General features: G+C 52.5%; 1 protein-coding gene across 1 annotated transcript; it reads left to right on the top strand.

Annotated features, from left to right (window-relative positions):
• Positions 1–430: 430 nt before the first annotated feature.
• Positions 431–2992, top strand: ZIC3 (Zic family zinc finger 3). Its single transcript, XM_075762930.1, has 3 exons — positions 431–1478; positions 2140–2303; positions 2786–2992. The coding sequence occupies exons 1-3, from the start codon at positions 431–433 to the stop codon at positions 2966–2968; spliced, it is 1395 nt and encodes a 464-aa protein (XP_075619045.1). The 3' UTR covers positions 2969–2992.
• Positions 2993–13998: the final 11006 nt, after the last annotated feature.

The raw sequence follows: 13998 nt of genomic DNA, 5'->3' as shown, positions 1-13998 counted from the left end.
GCGGCCTGGCCCCGGAGTTGGTTTATGTGCGAGGCGCGGGCGGGCGCCCCGTCAGTGCCCCGACGGCGGCGAGCGGGAGCGCGGCCGAGCTGCGCCTCGCCCTGCTGCGCCGCCCTGCCCTGCCCGGCCCGGCCCGGCCCGGCCCGGCGCGGGGGGCGGGCGCCTCTGGGGGCGGGTGGCTTTTTGGGGCCGGTCGTTGGGTTGTTGTTGGTTTTTTTTATTGTTGTTGTTTTGTTTTTGTGTCGGACGGGGGGTGCTCGCCTCGCTGCCCGCCCGCGGCCGGGGGTCGCGCCTGCCCGCAGCGGGGGGGGGGGGGGTGGGGTGGGTGGGGGTGCGTTTTGGGGTGGTTTTGTACTTTTTTGGGGGCGGGCGGGAGGAGGGCGGGGGGGGGGGTGGAACAGGCTGCCGCCGCGCCGACGGCCCCGCGCCCATGACGATGCTGCTGGACGGAGGGCCGCAGTTCCCGGCGCTGGGGGTGGGCGGCTTCGCGGCGCCCCGCCACCACGAGATGCCGGGCCGCGACGCCGCCGCCGCCGCCGGCATGGGGCTGGGCCCCTTCGGGGACTCTTCGCACGCCGCCGCCGCCTTCAAGCTGAACGCTGCCCCGCACGACCTCGCCGCCGGGCAGAGCTCAGCGTTCACGCCGCAGGCGCCGGGCTACGCCAGCGCCCTGGGCCACCACCACCATCACCACCACCACGCCGGGCAGGTGCCCTCCTACGGCGGGGCCGCCGCCTTCAACTCCACCCGCGACTTTCTGTTCCGCAACCGCGGCTCCGGCATCGCCGACGCCGCCTCCGGCACGGCGCAACACGGGCTTTTCGGCGGCTCCCCCGGCGGTTTGCACGGCCCCGGCGGCATCCCGGACACCCCGGGCTACCTGCTCTTCCCGGGGCTCCACGAGCAGAGCCCGAGCCACACGTCCCCCAACGGGCATGTGGACAACGGGCAGATGCACCTGGGGCTGCGCGGGGACCTCTTCGGGCGACCGGATCCCTACCGGGCCGTCTCCAGCCCCCGCACGGACCCTTACGCCGGCGCCCAGTTTCACAACTACAACCACATGAACATGAATATGGGCATGAACGTGGCGGCCCACCACCACCACCATCACCACCACGGTCCCGGGGCTTTCTTTCGGTACATGCGCCAGCCCATCAAGCAAGAATTGTCCTGCAAGTGGCTCGACGAGAACCAGCTCAGCCGGCCCAAGAAGAGCTGCGACAGGACTTTCAGCACCATGCACGAACTGGTGACCCATGTCACCATGGAGCACGTCGGGGGTCCGGAGCAGAACAACCACATCTGCTACTGGGACGAGTGTCCGCGGGAAGGCAAGTCCTTCAAGGCGAAATACAAACTGGTGAACCACATTCGGGTGCACACGGGGGAGAAGCCCTTCCCCTGCCCCTTCCCGGGATGCGGCAAGATCTTTGCCCGCTCCGAGAACCTCAAGATTCACAAGCGGACGCACACAGGTAAGGCCCGGGGGCACACGCCTCCCGCGGGGCTGCGCGGAGTTCCGCGGGGCTGCGCGGACGGGCCGGCGGCTGCCGGAGCGGGCGGGTGCGCGGCGCCGCCGCCGCTTTCGGCCCCCTGCGCGCCTCTGCGGAGGGAACCATGGAAATGCTAATGAAATCTCATTTTCGGTGGCTTCCGCTCCTTTTAATTTTATTTTTAGGCCTGATTGGCGTCTCTCCTAATTAAATCAGCGATACTTTGGCAAAAGTATTTTTATTTGCAGCCCCGTTTTCCCTTCAGCCCTCCGCCCGGGTGAAGGGAAGAGGGGGGGGAAAGGCAGGAAGCAAACGTATTTTGGCTTGTATCCTTGAGTACGTCTTGTAAAACTGTCCGAGCCGCTGAATTTATCTCGGGTCTTCTTCCTCCCCAAGCTCGCCCAGCCGCCGTCCCCGCCGGACCACAGCACGGGTCTGGTGGGAGGTGAATTAAAAGTAACAAAGGCTGACCTGAATTTATCCGACACCTAACAAACCCTGCTGTCCATCTTCCCCTCCTTCATATTTTGGGATGCTTGTGCATCCCCAAGATGGGGTGAGAGGGGCAGAGGTTGTCCTGGGTGGAGGGCAGGTGGGGATGGAGAGGGGAACCGCCCTCCTTCACCCTCTCTGAATTTCACAGGTGAGAAGCCCTTCAAGTGCGAGTTTGAGGGCTGCGACAGGCGCTTCGCCAACAGCAGCGACAGGAAGAAACACATGCACGTCCACACCTCGGACAAGCCCTACATCTGCAAGGTGTGCGACAAATCCTACACCCACCCCAGCTCACTTAGGAAACACATGAAGGTAATCACTACTGCGCCCCAGCCCTTTCCTCCCTGAGCAGGGATGCTCAGTCGCTGGCGTGCTCAGGGCTCATTTTCCCAGGGCAGGGCAGAGCTGAGCAGTGCCTGCCGCAGCGCTCCACACTCCAGGAATGGCCCAGTGATCCCCGGTGCTAGGCCGTGGCTGGAGTACAGCCGGGGGAAATGGCGTAGTTTCTTTTTGTGCTCCCACTGGTGCTAGCGCTGCCCGGTTTCCAGAGCATTGCTCGGTGCTGGAGGGCTGTGCGAATACAACCCGGCCTCTGGCTGCAGCCCCCATGCCGGGACGCTGCAGCAAAGTGGCCGGGAGCTGAGGCAGGCATTTGCCGCCGGTGCTCAGGGTGCCCAGGCGGAGCCTGAGCCGCTGGATCCCACTGTCCCTCCTGCATGGGGGTGCATCCCAACCTGGCTCAGCGGGGTGGTAGGGACCCCGAGCTTGTTCCCATCTCTGCCTCTTGGTTTTAGGTGCACGAATCCCAGGGGTCGGACTCTTCCCCTGCAGCCAGTTCGGGGTACGAGTCCTCCACCCCCCCTGCAGTGGGCTCCGCCGGCAGTAAGGACTCCACTAAAACGCCGCCGGCTGCCCTTCAGAGTAACCCCGGCCACAACCCTGGACTGCCCCCCAATTTTAATGAGTGGTATGTGTGAAGGCAGCTGCTGCCCGGCCAGAGACTGGACCAAATGCATTGGGAACAAGGAAAAAAAAAAGGACAAACCAAGCCAACTGCAGCTCGCTCCCACAGAAATGGAGTTTCTACACCGACAACCGCACAGGGCTACACCTAGTTAACTGCCAGGATCCGGGGGGGGGGTGGGGGGGGGGTGTCTTTTATTATTATATTATAATTATTACTATTTTTTGCAAGCCCAGACGCTGGACTAGCCATGTCCTTTTCTCAGGATTGGATTTCTTTTTTTTTTTTTTTCTTGTCTTTTTTTTTGCAGTCCCAGTTGTTTCTTTGATATTTTTTTTCCTTCCTGCTCCAGTCCCTCTTCCTCCGATTCACCACTTCTTTTTTTTTTTTTTAATTTTTAATTTGTTTTGTTTTTCCTTCTTTCGGTGGGATGTTGACATGAGGATGAAAATTCTCCTTCGCCTTAGTGGTGATTGTTTAAACTTACAGTCTTAAACCGTGCCAAAGTCCTGTTATGTCTTGAACTTTCCTCTCTAGCTCTCCTGCTGCTTCTTTCTCTGCTCTCCTCTTTCTCCTTCTCTCTCTCCAAGCATTACACTTGTGAATGTATTCTCGTCTGATGGGGTCGGTCAGTATTTTTCAGGATGAGAATGTGGTGTTTATTCTACCCAGATTGTGACGTTTAGTATAACAGTTGCCTTTTTGTAATAACTTTTTTTGTAAATACATATCCATGATGCCATATTTATCGTTCGTAATTTAATTATTGATACAAAGTGCCGGGAACTGAACAATATTTATGGGGAAGAAAAAATTGTTTTCTAACAAAAAAAATACAAACAAAAAAAATCCAACTCTGTACAGCTTTTGGTTATAACTGCTTTAGCATTAAAAGTTTATTGTTTTGGAAAAAGCCGTTTTTGACCTCCTCCGGGGGACGGGGGCAGCCGCGGGCGCCATCGCGGGCCCGGTTCTGCGCTGCCGCCGGGGCCGGGCCGTTGTTTTCGGGCTGGCGACGCCGGGTAAAGCCGCCTCCTCGCCGCTGCTTTTTCTGCTGTGCCTTTGTCCCCGCCCTCCGCCGCCTAACAGCTTCGCTTCCCCGCCACCTTCCCGAGCGGACGGAGCCCGGGGCGCGGCGCCGTCGAGGGAGAGGAGCACCGGGGGCAGCGGGGCCGCCTCGACGGGGAGGCCCCGACGGTGAGTACCGGGCCGGGCAAGCGACCTTGCCGGTACCTTGCATGCGTCGCGGGGACCGGCCCCGCCGGCACCGGGCTGCTTCCCGAAGGGGACCCCGGGGCGATTTCGCGGCCCGCGGGACTTTCTCCGTTATCGTCTGTTGTTTTTTGGTTGTGTGTTGTTTGTTTGCTTGCTTTTTTTCTTTATTTCTGACTAGGATGCAGAAAAGCTTCCCCATCCTCAGGAGAGAAAAGGGGTCGAGCAGAGAAATCTCACCCGGGAAACTTCTCCGGTGCCGCCCAGAAGCCCCAAGCAGCCAGAGCGACGGTGGAAACCGCCCCCCCCCCCCCCCCCCCCCCCCCCCCCCCGCGGCAAACCTCCATGTTCTCGGCGGCCGGGAGACACCCGTGGCCCCGGCGGGCCGGCCGGAGCTCCGGCGGGGATGCAGGCGGCCTCCTGCCCCGGCGGAGCGTGGCTGGTTCTCCCCTCCAGCGCGGCTAGCCCGGGCGTACGGCTCCGCAGCCACATCCTCCCCCGGACCGCAGGGACCTTACCGCGGGCTAACCCCACCTCCGGGGGCAGGCAGGGACCCGCACCACGGGCTCAGCACCGCCGCTGACCAGGAGAGACCCCAGACAGGCCCGTCTTGAACTTGACTCGGGGCGTTGCGGGAGGACGGGGCGGTCCGTCCCTTCCAGCCTGCTGCAGAGTCTGCTCGGGCAAGCAACCCGCGAAACCTTGTATGTTTTAAAAATTAACTTTAAACAAATCTACCCTCTTCTCCCTCCAGAAAAAAAAACCAAAACAAAAAAATCCCAAAAGGTTTATCAGACAGGAAAAGACGGGCAGAAGGTTAATCGCAGCCTCTGGGGCTGCCCATCTGAAAAATAAAATTCCCCGAGCCCGGTGCAGGCAGGTTTCCCGCTCCTCACTGCCCAGCCTGGCCCCTTAAAATAGTTCCCTTCGAGGTACCCCGGCCAGACATGCATCTCCGCTTCTTTTATGCTGTGAAGTCTTTCTCTCGCTGTGCGCAGAGCCGAGCCCGGGGGCTGGACGCGGAGCGCTGCCGGCCCGGGCCCTTCCCGGGGGGTGAGCGGGGCCGCCCCGCACCGCGGCGGGCGAGGAGGAGCGGAGCCGCCGGGGGCTGTCGGGTTTTCCTCGGACACCCACCTGGGTCGCGTCTGCGTCGCTCTGGACTGCGCCAGGCTTGGAAACGTGCCGGTAGGCTCGGTTTCGTTACTGCTTTGCTCGGAACCGGGGAGGCGCGGGGTGCGCAGGGCTCCGCGGGTGCGCAGGGCTGGGCGGCGGAGCGCCCCGGGACGGGTGCTGCGAGGGAATCTGCTGCTGTCGGTCCCCGAAACGCCGTCCCAGAGCTGGGGGGCTCTGCTGTGGCCGGGGTTGTCCGACGCCCCGTCCTGGGTGCGGCCGGGAGGATGCAGCATCTTGGGGCTCCGGAGCAGCGGCCCCGCCGGGGCTCCGGCTCGCAGCGGCTCCGGCTGGTTCCTGGGGGCCTCGGGCCGTGCTGGCATGCCTGCCCTCCTGCCTCCCCCCAATTTGCTTCCTTGGGCTGGCAGCACAGCCCCGGCCACCTTCATAGCAAGGGCTTAAAAGCAGCATCCTGGATCATTTGGCTTCCCCCTGGTAGCCAGCCAGTCCCCCACGTTGGGGCCTCCCCATCCAGCCAGGGCTTGTACTCAGTATGGGGAAGGTGGGGAGCAAACTGTTGTCTGCACCCCACTGAGGCCAGAGGGCCCCCTCGACCCCTCTGCAGCCCTCCTCCCCAAAATGGGGCTGGATGGGGCGGGGGCAGCTGCAGGGTGTGTGTATGGTTTGGGATGGAGGGTGGATTTGGGACCGGTGCAAAAAGGGCTGGGGACCTGTTTGGCTGTGAAATGCTTGCAAAGCACAGGGTTAAGCACCAGCACCCGGAGGTGGGGCAGGAGGGCCGTGTCCCCCGAGCACAGCGCGCTTGTGCTGGTGGGTGCTGCTGTCCGTGCAGTGCCTCTGTCCCCCACCGCTGCTGCTGGCCCTGAGACCTCGGGAGTGAAGGCCGGGGAAGAGCTGTATCAGCTTGCAGCCGAGTCCTCAGCTCTCATGGACAAATAAGAAGGGTTTTTCTGTAAAAAGAAGCAAAAACGCTCTGTTCCTCGCCCTTGCTTGTTGCAGGGAGATGCAGAGAGTCCTAGAGCAGGAAAGACCCTGCCTTTTCCCCAGATTTCTTAGGCTGTTTTTGTGAGTTGGGTGAGACAGCTCATGATTTTCAATGCCAGGGCCTGGCAGCGGGGACCTGCAGGCATTCCCTGTGCTCACAGCTCGGGAGAAAGCGTTACCGAGCCGACTGGGGCAGGACAGCGCGGGCAGAGCAGGTGCCATGTTAGCTCAGCTTTTAGCGTGTCATTAATAATGGATCTTGTGTCGTACCCCAGAAGAGTCCCAGGACTGTTCACAAAAAGGGACCGTATTCTGCTGTCCTCTCCCAGACTGGCAGCCCCCTTGAAGTTGCTGCGCTTGCTTGTGTGAGTGGGATTAGATGGATTTGTCCCCAGATAAACAGAACTCGGGATGGTTTTCTAAAAGGAGTAATGTTGATTCATTGTGCTGTAAAGAATCTAAGCAGAGGCAGGCAATGAGCTGGAGCCATTCCTTCTCTACCACGCTTTATGAGCCATGAATATTTTGATTCCTTTGGTGTCATTGTTTTTGCATATCTGTCTCTGTGTCTGGTGTAATCCTATGAAAATAATATTTTTTTTTTCAAGCTTTGTGCGTGCCATTAGCAGCTAGTGGTTGCACACAGTATGAAGGCAGAGTCCTGAAGGCATTTGATCAGGTTGTGTTCAAGTGTCTCGGCGCTACGGCACCAGGAATTAAGTTCCTATAGTAACTCTGGCAGCTGTAAAGCTCCGAAGCAGCGGATAGGGTGTAGTATTGTGTGCTTGCGCTTTTTTTTTTATAATATAATGTTCCCAGATTAAAAGCACCACACACTAAGCCTAACTTTCATGACTGATAAACCATCCCTGTTGTTTATGCCGTTAGCATGATCAAACTATATGGAAAATATCTCTGCAGAGATGCACTTTTGTTTTGGAGAGGTAGAACTCTACAGGAGACCTTAAATTCTTTGCAGAAATCTAATTGTATTATGGAGCGTGCAGAAGGAAATAATTTGTATCATACTGACTAATCTGCACATCCCCTGAACTAAGACATTTGGTTAACCTCGCTATGCCGTTTGTAGGGGTTAGAAATATAATCTACGTCTTGCAAGAGCCTACTCACCTGGACAAAACTGCAGGCAGTAAAAACGCTTGCGTAAGAGCTTACGCTGGTGAGTGAGAATGGCAAAGCAAGGACCTGCCCTGCAGACTTGATAGGAGATGGTTTAGGACGGCTTTACAGACATCTGTTCTGTGCTAGCGGTGGAAAAACCCTCTGCAGAAATCGGGGAGGCAGTTGTCTAAGGAGGTGCAGATATATTTTCATATTAAGATGCTAATTTTTATTCTCAGTAAAGAAGATCGTGTGCTGCTTAGGTTTTCGTTCAGCTAATGCGTCAGTAGTGTTTCTCCATTTCATCTGTTTGTGTGAAAAGAAACTTTAAGAAAAAAGGCTGGGGGAAAAAAAAAAAAAAAAGAGTTTAGCTGAATGATTTTGTTTTGGCAACTTGTTCAATAGTGGCAGCTTTGAAATTGCCAAAGCTCGACTTTGAAATGGTTGAATGGGCGATATGTGAAGTTTCTTTTGAGGGAGACCCAGCCCGTGTGTTGGGGATTTGTTCCTGTGGACGCTGGGCAAGGTACCCTGACCTGCGACAGCCGGGAAAGTCGGAGAGGGGAAAAGTCACCGGCGGCTGGAAAGATGCAGGGGAAGCTGGAGAGGCTTAATGGCTGAGGAGCATAAAGGATACGTGCAGAATAGGGCTAGTCCCATGGTTTTGCCCTTTTGCAGAGTGTCGTATAATCCTGGTTTGGGCCTGTGGTAGTCCTGCAGAAGCAAAATGGCTCTTAGGTGGGGTTTTTTTGGGCGCTTGGCATGGCGGAGCAAGGGGCTGGGCAGAGATCCCGAAGCTTTTGAGGAGGCTGTGCCCTACCTGGCTTCCAGCATCTCCGTCTCTGGTGTTTGGGCAGAAACTGGTCTGTGGGCAGGAAAAAAGTGCAACATCGACAAGGTTTGGGGGGGGTGTGTGTGTGCAAAAAGTGTTTTGCTCTGCAGCCTGTGCCGAGGGCTGTGCCCGGGCAGGTGTGGGGTTGTCACCGCTCCCCGTGCTTCAGAGGGAGCACAAACCAGCGTCGTGCTTTATTCACAGGCCACGACGTGGCCTTTAGCTGGCAGGGTCACAGCAGGGTAGAAAACGTCAGGATTTTGGTTTCTGCTAGCCATGGGCTTGCTGCATTTGTATGCCGCAGAGAATAACCACTTTGGAAAATACAGCTACGGCCAGAAAGGCTCAAGAGGCAGTGAATCAGCATATAGCATTTGCTTTAAATAAAATTGCCTATTTATTTATCTCTTTAAATTTCTCCCAGTTTCACTAAGACCTCATTCCAGTGCAAAATCTTGTGTTTAGATTTGCTGGGTTTTTTTAAAAGTATTTTTGCCACTTTCTGTAGTTTCATAGCATAATTCTTTTCCTGTTTTGGGCAAGAAGATGATATTGTTCTTTTTGTTCACTTTTTTACCCTATTTTCATTTGGTTTTTAAACCTGTGTTAGCTGAATGCAGTCAAATTTAGGGTTTCCACCACTTCACTGTGTTCCTACTGAAAAGAAACATTTCTTTTGTTTGCATTTAGCATCCTATTAAATCCATAGACTTCAGCTTCTCTGATTATTGATAACCCCAAGAAGAAAGTAAACCTTGTGTTGAGATCGGTGAGAGAAACTCAGTCTTAACTATAGGAAAAATCTGAATTTGGACTCAAATACTATCTTTAATTAAGAGAAAAATCTCTGTGCAGCAGATAATGTGACTAAAGTTCCCCGATGCACGCAGAGTTTGCAAGGACTGGACTCTGGTTGCTCACTGGTGCAAGGGTTCGTGGTGCTGAGGAAGACAGATGTTCCCCAGAATACTAATTTTCCCCATAATATTTATTTTTACTAGAAAGAAGATGCTGCAGGAACTTGCTGAAACTGTCAATCATAAATATTTAAAAATCACGTTCCAGGCACCCCTGAAATGGACTTGCTTAATTTGACAAGATTTAGAAAGAAAAAGAGTGGATTTTTTTTTTTTCTTTTTTTACTTTTTCTCCTTCCCCCCCCCCCCCCCCCCCCCCTTTTTTTTTTTTCTTCAGTGCTGTGAGCCTTGCTGGCTAGATTTTCTTTTGCCTTTTTTTTTTTTTTTTGGTGATAGCTGTAAGGCTAAAGGAGCATATACATGTGTTTTAAAGTGGAGCTCAAGTTTTCATGTAATTGCCTGATTCTGGAGCTTGAATTATATTTTTTAAAATGAGACTATTGGTAATACTGTAAGAATTGGCAACACTGTAGCGGTAAAATATATATTTAATTTTTAATCTTGGCCTGCAGAAGTATTTCAAAATAATGCAGTAAGTGGAGTGATTTACTTTAATGAGTTTGCATCAATCACTTTGTTTTTAAAACGAGATACCAATGTAACATTGCAATCTGCTACTTTTTTTCTGTTTCCTTTTTGTTCTTGATGTGGATGGAGAAGGCAGGCAAAGGACCAAAGGAGTTGAAACTGCACCTTGAAGATACTCCCTGTACCTTCGGGAGGATGCTGGGCCGAGATTAAAATAAAAAACGCTCTGTTGGTGCTCACTTTATGTTGCTGAGGACTTGATTTCAGAGGAGTTCCCTGACCCTTTAAAAAAAAATCTCAGGTTGGAGATGTTTAGGAGGAAAAAACCCCAGAAAATAAAATAAATAAAAAAAAGACCTGCATAGCCTTTTTGAAATTACAAGCTGACACGGGGCATTTTAAGAATTAAATGATTTGATAAAGAACTTATTGGGCCCTGCAGTGGGTCCGTAGCTGTACGGCTGAGCTCTGCAAGCCTTGCCTTGCAGCCGAGGGTTCTCTGTACATTAAATACACCAGACTGGACCATGTAAGCTCTATCACGATGTCTGTAATCAGAGGGCAGAGCAGAATACAGTGTGCTCACATCTAGGTTTGCTATGTGTTCTAGTCCCAATTTCAGGCTGTGGCCACTTGACCAGCTTTTTAGACATTTATAACACAAACGTGAGCAACTGCTGTATTAAAGCAAAATTCTTTATTGTGATTTAATTTTTGTCTAAGTTAGTGAAAAAAGTATTCTAGCCAGAACAATAGTTTACATTGACATCATAGTTTTATCACAGTTATATTTCTCGATTTCTTTGTTTTAGTGTAGGTTAAGAAATAGTTTCCTTCCAGACTGAAAATAAATCGCAGTGAAAGAATTAAGCCATCATAAATGCCCCCTACAAAGTTTAAAATCACATATGCATCAGTGGGACATTAATGTCCTGAAAATACATTTTCTTCTTTTCAAGAATTTTCTGTTCTTAATCTTGGACAGTCTTTTACATAAAAACTAGTTGTCAGTCTGCAGTGCGAGTAAATCGTGCCCAGCAGAGAAGCTGACGCAAGGAAGGGGCATCGGAGAAATACTGCATTTCATAAACACAATCACTAGAGCATTAGGAGAGCAAACATGCGGTTTTATGAACATAGCTATAAATATTTAAACATGCAAAATGAAAATGTTACTAAATGTCTGGTTTTCATTATCTTTCGATGAACATTTTCATTCTTGGAAGCATTGCTAGCTGTCTGCAGAAAATGATCACCACCCCCTCACCAGAATGAATGATGTGTAATGCGAAAGCGTGTTAAAATGCACAGTTGTTTGTAATATCTTCTACCAAAGTGGAAGACATTCTACCAAATTTGGTATTCTACTGAATCACAAAGTATTTTTGCCCAACAAACAGGGAATCATTCCGCTTCTGTCAGCAACTTGCTTGCTAGATGTTATGAAAAATCTAAGGACGGTTTGGAAAATATAAGATGTCACTCAGCGTGCTTGGAGTCGTGTCCTGCCATCCTTTCTCCAGCAAAATTCCTACAGAAGTCAACGAAAGATGCGGCTGCTGATTTTATCAATATTAATGTATTATTTTGAAGTGTCAACAAGTGTTGAAGTGTTCTGTGTGCCTCCGTAGAAGGGTTGGGACGCTGCAGGAGGAAGTTTGGGGTGGGAAGCCTGGGGTCTGCCCCTTGGCCAGGCTCTGGCAGTGGGTGTGAGGCTGCGCCTTTAAATAGGACCGTAGCGGTCAGCAGCGGATACGGGTTGTGCAATTTAGCTTGCGTGAGTGGAGGCCTGTGAGAAAGCAGAGGCCACGCTGTGCATCACTGTTCATAATAAGGCAGGTGTCTGATTCCTCGGATCCAGTGTAGTCAGCCGTCTCTCTTGGCTTCGGTTCCCCCCCATCAGTGCATCCCCACAACGCCCTGACTGTGCTGTGTATGTCATGAAAGAAGATGCCAAATCATTTATTTTTTTTAATGCACCGGGAAACCCATTTTAGATTAGTCACATATTTAATCTTGACTGTCGTGAGTTTCTGCCACGCTTGGTAGAGGCACGGCATACCCTGCGCTGGCACATAGGCACGCACGCGCGCGCTGTTTACTATTCTTCCTGCGGTTGCTCCCACCAATAAATCTGCACTTGCTGTGGCCAGGATGGAAATCTTTAAGACAAAGGACTTGAATGGGCAGTTTTTTATTGCTGTGATAGAGTAGAAGGCCCCAAGCTGGGGGCTAGTGCATGCGTGAATGCTGTCCCCCTTGGCTTGGTACTGTCTCCTGCTAGCGCTATACCAGTACTGGAGACTGTAAAAGGGAGAGAGCCTCAAGGCTGGTATTTCCCCGTTTCGATTCTTGTGCCTGTGACTGCAGCAAATCCCAAAGAATTGATGGCTGAGAAGTAAACTTGGAGAAGGGCGCGGAAGGGCAGGCTGTTGGGTAAAGCAGGGGATGCCTGGGAGGGCAGCACTAAAACGTGGGAATGAGGAAAAGAGGAACAAAAGAGATGTGGGTTGGCGAAGGAGGAATAGGGGGGTGAAAGGCGGTCAGGCTGGTGCAGCAGCGAGGAGCTGCTCCTTGTCCCTGTGTGTGAATACACCCAGCTGAGCCTTTTGCATTTGCAGGCTGTTCAGGCAGAGCCCCCACAAAAGTGTGTGAGTCTCTGGAGACGTGCACAGGATTTGCCCTGTGGGAAGCAGCGTGCGGTGCTTGGGGTGAGGTACCCTCCACGCTACAAAAGTTTTGGCTCCCGCGATAAAGCCGTGTGCGGCTATCAGCCAGGTGCAGTGCATGAGCATCGCCGGTGCCGTTCCCATGCCGGGATGGAGCCCGTTGGCAATCCAGACCTGAGCTGCGAGGGGGAAGGAGCGGGCTAGCTTCCTGCAGACAGCTTCGTGCCCACCGGGCTCGGGACCAAGAGGGAATCTTGGGGAGCTGTTGCTGCCCTCCTGCTCCCCCACGGCTCCCCTCCATTCTTGGAGGCCACAGCCTGGGTCCTGCCGCGGCAGAGGGACTGGGGCTGGTTTCTCAGCAGCAGGCGTGATGGCGCTGCTCTCTATCCGCTTACGTCAATGCAGACCTTTCCACGGACTCCAGTCTGGGTTGGATCAAGCCTTGCATGATTGTGGCCCTTATGCATTTCAAAACTGTGTTAATCTATATCTGGATCCCAATGGGGGCACTCAGGATGAGCCGAGCTCAAACAATCCTTGGCAGGAGGGACAGACTGGAGTTGGCAAGGATTTTTGTCCCATTATTGGTTACTCAGAGGAAGGAATGTATGCACCATTTTAATATATGACAACTTGAGGTCTGTCATCTTCAGCATATTAGAAAAGCCTCATTTTTAACAAATCCCAGAGCATTTACTAGGCATCGTGCTGCAGCTGGATTGAGGCTGCGCACTGGTGGTGGGCAGAGGCGTGGGGCCTCTCTCCACCTCGTTAGGCACCGAGTGACTTCTCCTGCTGTCGGGCTGGCCCTGTGGGCGCCAGTGGGAGACCCCTGGGCTGCTCACCTCTCGCCCCTGTCTGTCTCTGTTGGCAGGGGAGACGGAAATCTCGGGGCAGAAAAAAACTGTAGCAGTGCAGCCCATAGAGCAAACCACGCCGAAAGCTTTTCCTGACTAGTTAAATTTGCCTGCGTGTTCTCAGCAAGTTTAGCCAGGGGGTTATTTACCAAGCTCAGAGGAGACTTGCTTCTCTGTAGTAAAATCTTCAAAATATGTCCCAAAGACTCTGAGAGAGATTTTACACTGTCAGTTTGCTTTTTCCTCCAGTGAAAAATCCAGACGGGTGCTTCTGTTTAAAATTGGCTTGTATAAAGTCACCCTTCCTGCTTTCTCGCTCTAGTTTCTAAAGTATGAAAATTCAACCTTGTAAAGATTTTTCAACAGGATTATTTAGGCTTGTTGTATCAAGACCAAGAAATTCTGTCCAGGTAACCTAGAAATGGCTAGGAAGAACGGAGGAAATAGTTGTTTTGGGTTTTTTTTGCTTTGTTTTGGTTTTGTTTTGGATGGGGCAAGAGTTTTGAAAATAGCTTTCTCTATTTTTACCAAGCATTATTTGTATTTTTATCAATCAGGAAACCACCTGAGCACTTTGTAAATTGTTCCCTTCAACAGCATCCCCATAAAGAGAAAGCTGAAATAATCAGCACAAGGAATAGGTGTCAGCCTTAGACACATGACTGTGTTTCTAGGTAATCTAATGCCATTTTAATATCTTGCTTTTAATGCAGCTCAGAGAATGGTTTGATGGACAAGGCAGGGATGCTCACAAGCCTGAGTTCTGTTCTTAGGGGTATGTCACAAATTAT

Source organism: Balearica regulorum, chromosome 11, assembly GCF_011004875.1.
Source record: "Balearica regulorum gibbericeps isolate bBalReg1 chromosome 11, bBalReg1.pri, whole genome shotgun sequence".
NCBI classification, from domain to species: Eukaryota; Metazoa; Chordata; class Aves; order Gruiformes; family Gruidae; genus Balearica; species Balearica regulorum.
The sequence above is the reverse complement of the archived record's forward strand: the minus strand, read 5'-3'. Positions and strand labels throughout refer to the sequence as shown.